The sequence below is a fragment of the Oncorhynchus nerka genome, linkage group LG13 (assembly GCF_034236695.1).
Source record: "Oncorhynchus nerka isolate Pitt River linkage group LG13, Oner_Uvic_2.0, whole genome shotgun sequence".
NCBI classification, from domain to species: Eukaryota; Metazoa; Chordata; class Actinopteri; order Salmoniformes; family Salmonidae; genus Oncorhynchus; species Oncorhynchus nerka.
In genome coordinates this window covers 67,447,891-67,464,856 of record NC_088408.1, presented here as the reverse complement: position 1 = coordinate 67,464,856, position 16,966 = coordinate 67,447,891, and the positions used below count along the sequence as shown (strand labels likewise).

At 45.9% G+C, this 16,966-nt stretch overlaps 1 protein-coding gene across 11 annotated transcripts in view; it reads left to right on the top strand.

Annotated features, from left to right (window-relative positions):
- LOC115139960 (nuclear receptor corepressor 2) overlaps positions 1–16,966 on the top strand; it is a 129,386-nt gene that overhangs the window by 83,379 nt on the left and 29,041 nt on the right. For 10 of the 11 annotated variants that reach the window (XM_065026612.1, XM_065026606.1, XM_065026605.1 and 7 more), the window contains exons 12-17: positions 6,013–6,191; positions 6,905–6,959; positions 7,091–7,189; positions 9,789–9,970; positions 12,057–12,217; positions 14,278–14,340. In XM_065026612.1, coding sequence (XP_064882684.1) covers positions 6,013–6,191; positions 6,905–6,959; positions 7,091–7,189; positions 9,789–9,970; positions 12,057–12,217; positions 14,278–14,340 — 739 coding nt within the window. The remainder of the gene's footprint in view (positions 1–6,012; positions 6,192–6,904; positions 6,960–7,090; positions 7,190–9,788; positions 9,971–12,056; positions 12,218–14,277; positions 14,341–16,966) is intronic. The other variant, XM_065026607.1, reaches the window with a different exon arrangement.

Here is a 16,966-nt window from a genome sequence, read left to right as displayed (position 1 = left end):
CACAGGCAGCCAGTGCAGAGACTTTAAAGCCGGTGTAATGTGTGCTTCCTGTCGGGTCAGTACCCTTGCTGCAGCATGGCTTTCTTGGGTAGACCAGACAGGGGAGTATTACAGTTATCAACCCTGCTTGTAATAAAAGCATGTATGAGTCTTTCTGTATCAGCCTGAGGGGGAAACGGACGCACCGTGGCAATGTTCCTCAGGCGGTAATAAGCTGTTTTGGTCACATTCCTAGTGTGGGATTCGAAATTGACTTCAGAATCTAAAATATACCTAGGTTTTTTTTACCTGGTGGTGTTGTTATTCCCTGTGAATGAAACATGTGGCCAGATTCTCTTTCTGTGCTTCGGCTCCAACAATAAGTACCTCTGTCTTGTCTTGATTAAGCTGGATGAAATGTTGAGCCATCCAAGTATTTAAATCACTAACACAGTCTCATGTATCCGTGGAGCTAAAATCCACTGGTGACACAGATGTAAAGTTGTGTATCATCTGTGTAGCAGTGAAAATCAATGCTGTGCTTTCTGATAACACTGCCAAGGGGTAACGTATATAAACGGAACAGTTCAGGACCCAAAATCGAACCTTGATATGCATTTTCTCTGAGTTATGTTCACCAAGGGTGACAAACTATCGACCGGTTAAATAGGTCCTAAACCAATTTAGAACTGGACCGGAGATTGGCCGAAAATTGTTAGGAGCTGAAGAATCTAGATGACTTTTCTTCAGAAGGGGTTTCACCATATCAGTTTTTAGTGCAGGGGGGAGAGTGCCTGTGAACAAGGAGTGATGAACAATACCTTGCAGTTCTTCAGATTTGCGTTAAAAACTGTTTTGAAGGTGGTGGGGATAGGATCGAGAAGGCGGGTAGAAGTCTTAAGTTGTGATATCACCTTCCTGTGCACATCTGTGTCAACCAGGGAAAATATATCCATAGTGCCTTTGCGTGGTAGGCTAGGGCACATATCATAACTCTCATCAGGTCTTGCTTGACTGATACCCAGCCTAACTTTTATCTTATATCTGAAATATTCCGCAAAGGAAAGTTCACAGGTTTGCGAAGGTAGGATTTATCAGGCCGTCAATGGTCGAGAAGAGCACTCTCTCTAAGTATTCTGATTATTAGTGTTGAAGTTAGAAAAATTTGCCCGTCTGGCATTTCCAATTGCCTAGTTATATATGCCAAGTGTCTCTCTCAGAATATCTTAATGGACCTGCAACTTTGACTTCCTCCACTTGCGACTATGCCATTCTGCAATTTATCTTCAATCGATTAGTTTCCTCACTCATCCAAGGGCCTCTACATTTGGATGTGGCCTTTTTCAACTTCACTGGAGCTATGGCATCAATGGTTGCCCTGAATTTGCTATTAAAGTTATCAACTAAATCGTCACGAGGAAGTCAGGATAGGTGATGGAGTATTGTTCAGACACAATAAAATCTGTAGCAACTTCAGAGGTAAGATAGTGTTTCTTAATAATGTGTTCAGCATTACCCTGTGCTATGGGCAACAAGGTAATAAAAAATCCACAGTGGTGATCAGATAAAGCAATTTCAACTATAGAGGATATGTCAATAGAAAGCCTCTTGGTAATAACCAGGTTCAGAGTATAGCTGCGGTTATGGGTAGGCCCAGTATAATGTTGGATAAAGTCCATAGAGCTCAAAAGATTCATTAATTCAATGGTCTTGGAGTCGGTCTCTTTGTCAACATGAATATTCAAATCGCCCAACACCAATGATTTTGTCATAGTTCTCAAGGACCATAGACAAAAGCTCTTACACTACTTCACCTCCCTCCTTTTTCCTCTCCCTCCATCGTCTCTCTTCTGGACCTGTCATTCCCCATATCGCTCCCTCTTTTAGTGCCCTTTCTCTTACTCATGAATATACAGTGTTCTTGTCATGCCTGTTGCTTGACCCTCTCAATCACCAATTTCTTTGTCACGTGAGGCTGAATGGCACAGTTACTGTAGCTGCGTAACACTTATAACCAGTTCAGGAAGCATGTGATGTTGCCTTTTTAGTATCATGGCCCGGAGAAGATGGCTGACGTTTTACATGCTCCTGACCGAATGTATTTTTTATTTTATTCTTTGATGCGTCGTTTGTAACTTTTTAAAATTTTGTAACTTATTCTGTGCATAATGTTGCTGTCTCTGTCTCTTATGACCGAAAATAACTTCTGGACATCAGAACAGCGATCACTCGCCACGAACTGGCAGAACCCCCCCCTTAATTAGCCCGACGTGAAGGACATACTGCTTTCCCGGGAACAGGCCCAAATCCCCGTCATTTGCATGAAGAGAACACAGAGAAAAAGAGGACGGAGGCCGGGCTGCCTTCTGAGAATTCGTAAGCGATCGAATAAACAATTTGTAGGCGATCGAATAAACCCCCACTGCCTTCCGCTCTACTAGCTAACATGCAATCATTGGAAAATTAAATTGGCTACCTAAGAGGAAGATTAAACTACCAACGGAACAGTAACAACTGTAATATCTTATGCTTCACGGAGTTGTGGCTGAACAATGATATTATCAACATTCAACTGGCTGGTTATACGCTGTATCGGCAGGATAGAACATCGGCGTCTGGTAAGACAAGGGGGGGTGGACTGTATATTTGTAAACAACAGCTGGTGCACGATATCTAAGGAAGTCTCGAGGTTTTGCTCGTCTGAGGTACCTGAGTATCTCATGATAAGCTGTAGACCACACTATCTACCTAGAGAGTTTTCATCTGTATTTTTCGCAGCTGTCTACATACCACCACAGACCTATGCTGGCACTAAGACCGCACTCAATGAGCTGTATAGCGCCATAAGCAAACAGGAAAACGTTCATCCAGAGGCCGCGCTCCTAGTGTCTGGGGACTTTAATGCAGGGAAACCTACATCCGTTCTACCAAATTTCTATCAGCATGTTAAATGTGCAACAGGGGGGAAAAACTCTAGACCACCTTTACTCCACACACAGAGATGCGTATAAAGCTCGCCCTCACCCTCCATTTGGCAAATCTGACCATACTTCTATCCTCCTGATTCCTGCTTACAAGCTAAATTTAAAATCGGTCAATAAAAAAGTGGTCAGATGAAGCAGATGCTAAGCTACAGGGCTGTTTTGCTAACACAGTCTGGAAATGTTCTGGGATTCTTCCGATGGCATTGAGGAGTAGTGGTAAGGGTAGACAACAACACATCCGCCATGCTGATCCTCAACACAGGGACCCCTCAGGGGTGCGTGCTCAGTCCCCTCCTGTACTCCCTGTTCACTCATGACTGCACGGCCAGGCACGACTCCAACACCATCATTGTTTGCCCGATGACACAATGGTAGGCCTGATCACTAACAATGACGAGACAGCCTATAGGGAGGAGGTCAGACACCTGACCGCGTGGTGCCAGGACAACAACCTCTCCCTCAACGTGATCAAGACAAAGGAGGTGATTGTGGACTACAGGAAAAAGAGGACTGACCATACCCCCATTCTCATCGACGGGGCTGTAGTGGAGCAGGTTGAGAGCTTCAAGTTCCTTGGTGTCCACATCACCAACAAACTAGCATGGTCCAAGCACACCAAGACAGTCGTGAAGAGGGCATGACAAAACATATTCTCCCTCAAGAGACTGAAAAGATTTGGCATGGGTCCCCAGATCCTCAAAAGGTTCAACAGCTGCACCATCGAGAGCATCCTGACTGGGTGCATCACTACCTGGTATGGCATCTGCTCGGCCTCCGACCGCAAGGCACTACAGATGGTAGTGCGTATGGCCCAGTACATCACTTGCCATCTAGGACCTCTATACCAGGCAGTGTCAGAGGAATGCCCTAAAAATTGTCAGACTCCAGCCACCCTAGTCATAGACTGTTCTCTCTGCTGTAGGACGGCAGGCGGTACCGGAGCGCCAAGTCTAGGTCCAAGAGGCTTCTAAACAGCTTCTACCCCCAAACCACAAGACTCCTGAACACCTAATCAAATATCTACCCAGTCTAATTGCATTGCCCCCCGCCTTCTATGCTGCTGCTACTCTCTGTTATCATCTACGTGTAGTCACCTTAATAACTACCTACATGTACATATTACCTCAATTACCTCGACTAACCAGTTCCCCTGCACATTGACTCTGTACCGGTACCTCCTGTACAGTATATAGTCTCGCTATTGTTATTTTACTGCTGCTCTTTAATTACTTGTTCCTTTTATTTCTTATTCTTATTAATTTTTTAAAAACTGCATTGTTGCTTAGGGGCTTGTAAGTAAGCGTTTCACTGTAAGGTCTACAGTCTACTGTTGTATTCGGCGCATGTGACTAATACAATTGAACTTGATTTTGATGTGTGATCCAGACAGATACAGTTCTTTCAGAAAGTATTCACACCCCTTGACTTTTTACACATTTTGTTGTTACAGCCCAAATTTAAAGTTGATTAAATTGAGATTTTTGTTACGCTGGCCTAGACACTATCCCATAATGTCAGTGGGATAATGTATTTTTCGATTTTTTATTTTTATTTTTTATTTTTACAAATTGCTAAAATGTCTTATCCCTTTGAGAATGGTGAAGTTATTCATTTTGCTTTAGATGGTGTATCAATACATCCAGTCACTACAAAGTCACAGGCGTCCTTCCGAACTCAGTTGCCGGGGAGGATGGAAACCACTAAAGGATTTTACCGTGAGGCCAACTGGGACTTTAAAACAGTTAGAGTTCAATGGCTGTGATAGGAAAAACCTGAGGATGGATCAACAACATTTTAGTTACTCCACAATACTAACATAAATGACGGAAGCCTTTACAGAATAAAACATATTTCAAAACATGCATCCTGTTTGCACTTAGACACTAAAGTAAAGCTGCAAAAAATGTGGCAAAGAAGTTGACTTTGTCCTGAATCCAAATCGTTATGTTTGAGACAAATCCAACACATCACTGAGTACCACTCTTCATCATTTCAAGCATGGTGGTGGCTGCATCATGTTATGTAGATTCTTGCCATCAGCAAGACTGGGGAGTTTTTTTAGGATACAAATAAATGGAATAGAGCTAAGCATAGGCAAAATCCTAGAAGAAAACCTGGTTCAGTCACTGGGAGACATTCACCTTTTAGCAGTACAATAACCTAAAACACAAGGCCAAATATACAATCCAGATGGGGAAAGCTCTTAGACACTTACCCAGAAAGACTCTGTTGTAATCCCTGCCTAAGGTGATACTAACAAGTATTGACTCAGGGGTGTAAATACTCATGGGATATATTTCTGTATTTCATTTTCAAAAAAACATGTTTTCACTTGATCATTATAGGGTAATGTGTGTAGATGAGTCAGAAGAATTCTGAATTCAGGCTGTAACACAACAAAATGTGGATTAAGTCAAGGGGTATGAATACTTGCTGAAGACGGTGTAGATGCACACACACACCACACACACACATAGAGTAAAGAGACTCTAGCTCTGCCACTTGCACAACCGATGAGTTTGAACTCTGCACAGTGGTTAGAGATGTCACTTCCTCTCTATCCCAGTCACCCTCATTCCTCCATCCCCTCTGAAAGGCATGCTGAGGATGAACGAGGGAGAGATGTCAGCCACAGGTTCCCTGCTGTGAGTGTTCCACAGGACAAGCAGAGCTGGCTTGTGAATAACAGGGCTAGTCATCACACTGAGTACAGTACAGAGGCAGTATTTATCTGTAAGCTCAGCCCAGGCCTGGATAAGCACTGACTGCTCACCCTAGGCATGCAGCATCGCCCTCTTCCCCTCCTCCTCCCTGACCTCAAACTTCCTCTAAATCGCATGACCTCTTACACACTTAACACAACACGACTGTTGTGCCTGTGTCACCACCGTTGCCTCTGTGTGCTGTGTTTATCTCAGCCTCCTGTATTTGGAAAGCTCTGCTTTGGTGTACACTAACAGCCTACTCACCCCAAGACATTTTGTCTGTTTGTCTGATTGTGTGTGTGTGTGTATTTACACGTGTGTGTGCGGGTGCGTGTTTGTGTCAGAACACCGAGAAGCAAATGCGTCAGCTGGCGGTCATCCCTCCCATGCTATTTGACGCAGAGCAGCAACGTATCAAGTTCATCAACATGAACGGCCTGATGGACGACCCCATGAAGGTGTACAAGGACCGGCAGGTCATGAACATGTGGAGCGAGCAGGAGAAGGCCACCTTCCGTGAGAAGTAAGTCACTCACTCAGATGTAGAAATACACTTCATAGAATGGCAGAACTGTGTGCTGTGCAGTCGTAGACAAAGTGTTTTTTTGTGTTTCTGAGAGCAGTGAGAAGTGGCATGCATGGTGGTTTGGTCAGACTGAGATTTGGAATAGAAATGTCTTTGACCTATCCAAAGGTCCGGGAGTTTTTGAGGAAGTGAATCTTCCCTCTTTGTGAGAAATGAGAGGATATATCAACCAGACAAACGTAAACCACAGACGGAGATCAGAGACTGTGAATGCTGCCCCGGTGCAGAGAGAGAGAGATGTGGATGTGATGCCTGCTGCTGCAGACTGCACAGTGAAGTGTCTTACCCTCTCAGCCTCAACACTCAGTAAGAGAGAGATGGGAGAGATGTAAGCAATGCTCAGTAATGGCTATGTTTTCCTATTGGGATATAAAGTAATGTCAGGTAGGATACACTGATAGTAGTATGGTGAAGGAGCTGGAGGTTAGTGTGGATGAGAGCATGCTATAGATGAATAATAGAGAGTGAAATATCTCTGGAGAGATGATGTGTGACTGAAGTCATCGCTGATGGGAGCATCTTCTCCCATCAGGCAAACTACACATACGTCATTCTCCACAATTTACCTGCATATCACAAGGCAGAGTGCCTGTAGATAATTCATTTGATAGAAAGTGTTGAGAATGTATCTGTCTGCTTTGTGCTCACAGGTTCATCCAGCACCCAAAAAACTTTGGCCTGATTGCTTCTTTCCTGGAGAGAAAGGTACATTTGGGAAGATCCTTCCCCCCACTCACTCCATGCACAATGGTAGACCCCAAGTTCTGACACCTGAGTAGTCTTGTATTGTCATCCTGCTTGGGAGATGAGGTCCTAGTAATGTTATTTTGTTTCAGACGGTGGCAGAGAGCGTCCTCTTCTACTACCTGACCAAAAAGAACGAGAACTACAAGAACATTGTGCGCAGGAACTATCGGCGCCGTGGCAGGAGCCAGGTACTGTACCTAGAACCTTACGGAACCTAATCAAACCACTTCAGGCATTCTCAAGGTGAAAGACGGTTGTCAGTTGAACACTGGGTTATGGGGCCTCCCGAGTGGCGCTGCGGTCGAAGGTGGCGCTGCGGTCGACGGTGGCGATGCCTCACTCCATTGTGCATGGAGTGAGACGTCACTACAGGCCCGGGTTCAATCCCAGTCTGTGTCCCAACCGGTCGTGACTGGGAGTCCCATAGGGCGGCGCACAATTGGCCGAATGTCGTCCTGGTTAGGGGAGGGTTTGGCCAGGGGGGCTTTACTTGGCTCCTTGTGGCAGGCCGGGTGCCAGCAGGCTCACGGTCGTCAGTTGAACAGTGTTTCCTCCGACGCATTGATGCGGCTGGCTTCCGGGTTAAGCGGGCGTTAAAGAGCGTGGTTTGGCGGGTTGTGTTTCGGAGGACGCATGACTCGACCTTCGCCTCTCCCGAGGCCGATGGGGGAGTTACAGCGATGAGACAAGATCATAATTGGATCGCAATTGGATATTACGAAATATTAGAAAATATAAGAAGACTGGGTTGAGTACCATTTGCATGGAGAGGTAAAACAGCCATGGGACTCTGTGAGTAGTGGGATCAGTAGAGGATAGGTCGTCATGCAAGCAGCACACCAATCATGTTGGCCCACTGTGCACCTTAGCAATTACTCATGCTACACACACACAGACACACATTCATGCTACACACACAGACACACACACACATACATTCATGCTACACCCACACAGACACACACATTCATGCTACACACACAGACATACACACACACACATTCATGCTACACACACAGACATACACACATACATTCATGCTACACACACACATCACAACTGCTGCTACCAGACTCTTATTATACTAATCAGTTTATACACTTGCCCCCTATCCCCATATTCCCCAATACAAATGTAAATGTTGGACTATAAATTGTGCCTTCCTGTATTATACTTATGCTAAAATGTTTATTCTATTCTACTGAGCCATTTACTTTACTTGATCTTTTATTATTTCTTATGGTTGCATTGTCGAGAAGGAACCTGCAAGTTAGCCTTTAGTTGGACGATGTATAGCATGTGGATTCCGTACAGACGACTAATACAACCGGAACTTGAATGTGACCGTTGTGCCCCCGCCCTTCGTGTCAGCACTAATGTGTCTATCCACGTGACTTTTATTTAACGGGTCGTTTTCATTGCTAATGATCTCCCAGTTATCACTTAGGCCCAGACCAGGTGTTAGGCAGTTAAACTCCAGCATCGTTGCAGTGTGTGGGGTGCAGTGTGGTGGGCGCTAATGAAATGGTCCAGTAATTAGCCAGTGACCTTTCCTGTGGGCGTCAGCCGGTTGGCAGTGTCTCTTCCTAAACTCTCCCAGAGACACCTCCGATTATTACCTAGCTAGCCAACGCTCAGCTCAGTGCACAAACACCACGGGCTCCTAACGCTAATAATACAGGGAGAGAAAGGGAGACACAGGAGCGTGTGAGAGGGGAGAGGTACAGAAGGGGAGAGAGGGAGTCAGCGAGTGAGAGATTTGTAGAAGGAGAGAGGAGGGGTGGGGGAGAGCAGAGAATCATCTCCACAGGGTAACGTTAGTGAGTACAAGAGAGGAGGGAGCACACGACAATACGTACCAATAACAACACAAAAGCTAATGAATGTCCAGCCTTATTGAGTCTGTTGTAAAGCAAAGCAGACCATAGATAGCAGGCTGCCCGAGTCTGACTCATTTAAGACTCCTGTAAATGGCTGTGTTTTTGGTTTTTCGATCTGTTTTAGGTGCATGACACCGAGCTAAGAGAGAACAAATGGAGATCGTGATAGTCTATGGAGATGATTAGGCTGCTGTTTATAGAGTCCAGGTCCTAAGAGGAAGACAAAACTCTGACCATGTTCATCCACTAGTGGGTCACTCAGTGCTGTTATTGAGTTATGGCTTTTTATTTGTTGTTTTTTGCGTTGCGTTCATCTTCGAGAGAGGAAACATTAAATCTGGTTCAAATGGAGTTATGCTATCTCTGTGAGAATGGTCCATTTTGATGTAGCCTGCTCTCCGTCTTTTTGTGTTTCCCTGTCCAGAGCTGGATGTAATGCCTCTGTTATTAGAGTAGACATGAGAGGGATTGAATAGGCTTCAGCTAGAAATTCATTTACTTAGTGCTTTCATTAACCCATTAACACACAGCACACCTCCCATATACTTCGGGAACTGTGCTTTCCAATGCATGAATAAGTGTAGTTACCACCAGTTATACCAGTGTTAGTGGCCAGACTTTGGCAGTCTGCAGCATTTCTTTCATGATATGAACCCTCACCCTGAGCCCAGACAGGAAGTGGAAGAGGAAGTGGTGCTGGGTGCCAGATGAAGGCATATGGGCTGTTTTTGTGGTGTATGTACTGGCATGCATGGCAGAATGACCTCAACACTACTACATGCCTCATGTATCTGTTTGTGTGTTTCTATATAGGTTCTTATACATGTTTTACATGTGCTTACATATTTGCAAGTCACCAGGGATCATGTTTGTGACAAGTGTGTTGCCTTGTATTCCACCCCAACAGCATGGCCAGCAGCAGCAACAACAACTGCAGGTGAACCGCAGCAGCCAGGAGGAGAAGGAGAAGGAGAAGGAGAAGGAAAAGGAGGAGAAGGAGAGGGAGAAGGAGAAGGAGAAGGAGAAAGAGAAGGAGGGAGAGAAGGATGAGGAGAAGACTGAGGGGGAAGACAAGGAGGATGTAATGAAGTGAGTCTGCTTGCATTCGGTCTCGCTCTAAATTTAGGGGTGTCAAACGTATTTTTCCCCGGGGGCCGCATCCGGTCTTCAACGAGGTCTGAAGGGCCACGCAGAAAATGTGTTATGTTTACTTGCTGTCGAAATTAGCAGAAAATAGTTATCCGTCCATCGTTTAGAACATTTTCGATGCTCCCTGACTGTCTAGCTTTCATTTCGGTGACTATTAGCGAGCTGGACACAGTCAAGAAACTGTATAAATGTAGGGCCATTATCATTTCTATACTGTTTAGATGTGGTTTTAGTCATTTTAAAGTATATTCAGTTCACACCCCTGCACTAAATCACGTCTGAATTGGTCCAGGTCAGTTCATTGGAAATGGAGTGGGAGTTAGATCTGCCCTGACTAGATCTGGAAAGGTAATCATCAGATGGAGCTTTTTTCACCCCTGACTAGTTACTCCTCCACCTTCAGCCAGAATTTCCATCCAGTGAAAAATCTGTATTTTCCCCCTTTACAAAACTGCTGTTTTCCTGTTTTTCTTCTCTCACTCCCAAGAGGCCACTAAAAGTCACATTTGTAACATTCCTTCCTTATTTTCTTTCTTTTTCCGATGGGGGTTAAAGTGGCATGGTTGAAACACCATTACCGTACTGTCTGTTGCCACAATAATCCAGCTCGTCTCCTGAGCTTGGAGTGTGCTGTGCGTGACCCTGCCCTGGCATCTTCCTGGGCACGGTGCCAGTGTGAAGGAGAGGAGGATGGGGGAATCAGTGGATGCCTCTGAACACTGCAATCTGTGTGAGCAGAGACGCGGAACAGATGGAGAGCTCACTCACTGCAGTGTGTTGTCCTCATGTTGACTCACATATTTCACAGGGAAGAACATTGAAGGATGGAATTCTATAATCACGTCCAATCTTCTAGCGTAGCTAAGCCCCCCAGCTCTCTGAATGGAGTCACGGTTGGATAGGTTGTTGTTCAGTGCTACTGATTGAAAGAACATTGAACAGGTGTTTCCCTCCCTGACTGAGTGTTGTTGATCATGATTAAGCATCTGCAGTGCTTCCAGTACCTGGGCTGAGGAGTCCCTGACTCCCACAACACCCTGGTTGGCACAGCTGGCACTTCTATATTTAGTGGGCCAGGCAGCAGAGCAGGTCGCCTCTAGAAGATAAATGATGCAGGACAAGGGGAAAATGAATTGAAGAACACTGGCTACAAAATCACTGGCCTGTCATGACGCTGACAGGATATATTGCCTTGCTTGCAAAACTTAAAACGACGCTCTCCTGAGCCTCGAGTCATTTCAAATCAAATCAAATGTTATTTGTCACATACACATGGTTAGCAGATGTTAATGCGAGTGTAGCGAAATGCTTGTGCTTCTAGTTCCGACAATGCAGTAATAACCAACAAGTAATCTAACTAACAATTCCAAAACTACTGTCTTATACACAGTGTAAGGGGATAAAGAATATGTACATAAAGATATATGAATGAGTGATGGTACAGAGCAGCATAGGCAAGATACAGTAGATGGTATCGAGTACAGTATATACATATGAGATGAGTATGTAAACAAAGTGGCATAGTTAAAGTGGCTAGTGATACATGTATTACGTAAGGATGCAGTAGATGATATAGAGTACAGTATATACATATGCATATGAGATGAATAATGTAGGGTATGTAACATTATATTAGGTAGCATTGTTTAAAGTGGCTAGTGATATATTTTACATTTCCTATCAATTCCCATTATTAAAGTGGCTGGAGTTGAGTCAGTGTGTTGGCAGCAGCCACTCAATGTTAGTGGTGGCTGTTTAACAGTCTGATGGCCTTGAGATAGAAGCTGTTTTTCAGTCTCTCGGTCCCAGCTTTGATGCACCTGTACTGACCTCGCCTTCTGGATGATAGCGGGGTGAACAGGCAGTGGCTCGGGTGGTTGTTGTCCTTGATGATCTAATGTGTGTGTGTGCGCGCGCATTTTTTTTACCCAGACAAACCTCTGTACTTTTTATCAGGTTTTAAGTTAACAAACTCAACAGAGGGTGATGAAGGTGGTGTGACTGACTGACACTCTTCCCCCTGCAGGGACGACACCTCCGGCGAGGACGGGGAGGACAAAGAGCCCACGGTGGCTTTCAAGGGTCGACGCACGGCCAACAGCCAGGGCCGGCGCAAGGGCCGCGTCACCCGCTCCATGACCAGCGAGGTGGAGGAGACCGCCACTCCACCGCTCAGCAGCGAACTCGGTACGTCTCACTCTACTACTATCGTCTACACTGCTGCCTGATGTCTTTTACGGAGTGTTCATGGTCTTTAACACACGCTGCTGTTTTCACCTGAGAAGCGTTTCAGCACTGTGCTGATGTTAGCTACACACCTCATAAACCAAAAAGAGCCGGGATTTCTCTGAGAAACATTTCATGGCTGTGGTTTTGGCCTGATTCAGAGGTGTTTGAATGAAATATATGTCTGTTTAGTAGGTCCACCTGATTTGAATTCTGAATTGAAACTGAGCATATAATCACACAGAGTGTGGATGGTTTGATACCTGTTGGCGCTAGAACAGTCATCATACATTCTGTCAGTCAGTTCAGTCTGCTCTCATTGCTGTGTGCTTCCCCCCTTGTCATATCCCACACCACAAGGGTGCACTGTGGCTCTTTCTCCAAACTCTTCTAAACACACAGACCGTGGCCAGGAATAGAATATAATACTTTATTGTCCATCCAGGATGGACATTTTTTTCTTTTGCATCGCCTCACATTAAAAGGATCACATACGAATACATTCTCACGTCACACGCGTTTAAATCAGTCACTCCACCATGCTGCATACACTGAGAACATAGAACATAGGCTATTAAACGTTCACAATTGACTGCCGCCCCAACTTCACTGGATAGATGAATACATATACCAGTACAATTTACATTGCAGTAATCCACAAGGAGCTACCGAATGCTTGAATGGCCTTAGCCATGGGCATTCTGAAGCGCCGGCCAGAGGGAAGCTTCTCGAGCTGAGGGTGTCGAAGGTGGTAGTGGTCGCCAACAACAGCCAGTGCCTTCCTTTTGGTTGCCTTGTGGAACCGACTGTGCATGTGGTCGACCAATTACTTTGCTGTGTTTACTATTCTGGTTAGTTTGTTAGAAGCTGCCATTTTAAGATTTATTTCTTGCTTAAACGAGATACGATGCCAGTAAATGGATCCTTGTGTAAAGAAATTCTGCCTGTGTTGCTCTCTGGCTCATTACATAATGATCTGGATCCAGACATTCCTAAGGCTGATAATGGGTGGTAGAATAATACTTCATGACAAAATACCCAGTAAGTCAGCAATACTCCTGCCTCAGTTTTTATTCCCTCGGCAGTTAGCACACACTACACACACTACACACACACACACGCACACACACTGTAGCTGCAGGCCATCCGAGTTTTGATGTTTCAGCACTTTAGTTGGTTGTTGCTTCTGCTGTGGGTTAGTCCCAGGGAATCCCCAGGTGGTCTGAGCCAGCCAGAGGGGCTCTGTTCTGATCAGCAGCTCGGGTCACTCTCATTTCCTCACTGTTACTGGGCTTGTTCCCCTTCCCCACCTCGCCTGCTGTTACTGTGCCCTTCACAGCCTCACAGAGGACACAACAGCACTGGAACTGCAGCTCTTCTCTGTTCTCCGCTCTTTCTCATCTTCTTTCCAGTCTCTTCGACTCTGCCAGGGTAAGGCTGGCCTCTACTATAGACAGAGAGAACAGCCTCTTATGTCTATAATCATTAACTGACTTTCTCCTGGCCTTCCTGCTTCCTACCTCTTAAACAAACAACCGCTGTTGACCGGCTGTACCGTGCTGCACCAGCAAGGAGCAAAGGCAACCCTGCCCCCCTAGATTTTCTCTCTTCGCTTTCTTTTCTCTCTCTCTCTGTCTCTCTCTCTCTCTGTCTCTCTCTCTCTCTCTCTCTGTCTCTCTCTCTCTCTCTCTCTCTCTCTCTCTCTGTCTCTCTCTGTCTCTCTCTCTCTGTCTCTCTCTCTCTCTCTCTCTCTCTCTCTCTCTGTCTCTCTCTCTGTCTGTCTCTCTCTCTCTCTCTGTCTCTCTCTCTCTGTCTCTCTGTCTCTCTGTCTCTCTGTCTCTCTCTCTGTCTCTCTCTCTCTCTCTGTCTCTCTCTCTGTCTGTCTCTCTCTCTCTCTCTGTCTCTCTCTCTCTCTGTCTCTCTCTCTCTCTCTCTCTGTCTGTCTGTTGGATCCTCCCCTCCCCCTCCCCCTCCTGCCAACTCCGCGCTCTAACCTGGGGCTTCTGCTTTTTCCCTTTCAGCCAATCTGGAGATGAATGAGAGCTCTCGCTGGACTGAAGAGGAGATGGAAACCGCCAAAAAAGGTACAAATCAACCAAGAAAAACATGACCTCTGCGTGTGATAGAACCCGGCAGCACCATTCATTCAAAAGAAAATGTACCTCGTCAAAGACAAAACCACCCGTAGGCTTGGTGGTGTTTTTGTGTTTTTGTTTGTTTTTGAAAGTGGTGACAAGTGCATGTGCCTGCGACTTCCTGTCAGATAGTCTGCAGCCACGTGCTGCTGGGTCCTGTCTGTCTGCAGCGCTGTGTAGGGCTCCACTCTGCTGCTCCGCTGTCTGACTCAGGGCCGTGTATGAAGCTTGCTGTAAAAGTCCCACCCTCGGGTCCTTAGCCAAAACAGCTTCAGCTGCAGGAGGAGGCTAGCTCTATTTATAACAGCCTGATTGTCTGACTGAAGATACAACCGGGCCTTGTCTGGGGGGGGGGGTTTCCCCCACTGTGGGTCCTGCAGACCAAAGACGGACGTGGGTTTTGCCTGTCTGTTTGCTGTAGCGCGGTTGGCGTTGTGTTGCCTGCTCAGCTCAGTCTACAGCTCAGTCAATGATTGACTGACCTTTTCTGTTTCTTCCAGTAACCCCATTCTGGAGAGGGATTTCCGTCTGGTGTATTACACAAGATTTGTTGATCTTTCCATTTTTTCAAATGTTTGGGATTTTCTCAGAGTATTTTAAGCCTATTAGTGACTTTGTATATGTCTGGTGAATATTTTCACTGTGCTTGTGTTAATGCGTTTTTGAGATCGTTGCTTGAAATGCTATGATCAGTCACTGTACTTGTTACTATATTGGAGCGATAAGAAGATAAATGAGTGCTCTTGTCTATTTCATGTTTGGGTGTGAAAATGATTGCTTGTGACCTCCGGTACCGTTTGTATATCTGACGGCATGTGGTTTCTCCGTGAGCCTTAGTTCTTGTTTTGTGGCCATGTTTAGATGAAGTGTCAAAGATTCTCTATGATTTTCAGTTCTGTTAATGACTAGTACCTGTCTTCTAATCTAGCAGAACAGTAGCCTATCTGTTGTGTAATCCGGATTTTAATCAAGAAGTTCCTCGGACACCATGAATGTACTACTGAAGGCAGAAGTCTGTTACAGCAGTCTGACAGACAGACAGACAGACAGACAGACAGACAGACAGACAGACTGTCTGTCTGTCTGTCTGTCTGTCTGTCTGTGTCAGAGAGACAGACAGGAGAGAGACAGACAGGAGAGAGACAGACAGGAGAGAGACAGACTGTCTGTCTCCTGTCTCTCTGTCTGTCTCGTACTGGGTGTTATTTCTCCTGCTGCAGACTGTTGTGATGACTGGCGCTGGCCCTTGGAACATGGCCCTGCGTAGTAATCCTGGTTAATGTCTTCAACTCCATTCTCTCGCAGTGGGATTAGTGGACCTCTCCATCCCAGGGGATTAGTCCTGCAGTCCGGTGGGAGCTGGGCTTCTATGAAGAGATTATATAACCACAACTACAGGGCCCCCATCTGAGGGGGGCAGGGATATTTTACCTCCCCTCTCTCTGCCCGCCATTTCTCGTCTGCCAGTAACCATGAGTGATACCCATGCCTGCCAAAAGGGCTTCCCCCTCCATTGCTCCTCATATGTAGGCTAGCCCAGTAGCCCACCCACCCCCAGCCCCGCTCCCCTAACCCTGGCCTGAGTAGTCTGATACACACACCACTTCCATGAGCTTGACCTGTATATGTATTAAAGAGGCTTACACCTCCTCATGCTAATGTGTTTATCCCGTCTTGCTAAAAAGATAAAGGCATTTATAGCGCCTGTCAGGCGGTCAACATTTCGCCATGGCCGCACTCTGATGGATTACCACTGTCTTCTCTGGTCATAAAGCCTGGCATCTTTAACAAGGGATGGCAGAGCTTTTGAAAGCCTCCGTCTCGTGTCTTTCTTCTCTGTGTGCTTGTGTGTGTGTGTAGTTAAGGTAGGCTTATGGAGAACAGGAGTGCTGAGCGATAAGACCTGTGTGTGTGTGTGTTCGTGTGCGTGTGCTCCTTGGCTAGTGTTTATGTAAGTGCTCTAATCTGGCGGGCTTTGCTTGGGCACAGTGAGGCAGCCAGGCAGCTGGGTAATCGTCTCCCTCCCTCCCACCGCCTGCTGTAGTGTACAGTACTGTACAGGTCCATTTATAGGAGCAGCAGGTAGAGCTGGCTCTCTGCTCTGTTCTGCTCTGCTCTGTTCTGCTCTCTCTGATGTCTTCTGCTGTGCTCTGGACTGGATCAGTCTACAGGATTCTCTCCCCTCTCTCCATCTCATTCTTTCACTCTTTCACTCTCTCGTTTTTCTATCTTTCTTTCTCTCTCTTCTCTCTTTCTTTCTTTCTCTCTCTCCTTCCTTCTCTCTCTCCCACTCTTTCTCCTCTCCTCTGGGCACCCGGTCAGTGTATGCTGAGATGGGCGGAGATGGCAAAGGCCCTAATTGGCAGTAGCTGTGGAAGAAGAGTCTTTTTTTTGGTGTTACTTCCGCTCTCTCCCTCTCTCGGTGTTGTTCTAGACTGGAGAGGGGTCACATTCAAGATGAAAAGCAGGTCAGTCAGTAAAAATGTGAAACCCTTTATGCTTTCTCATGGTATCAACATCAACTCTCTCTCTCTTTCCTCCATTGTCCTAGCTCAAACCCCCCTAGTTGCTCTAG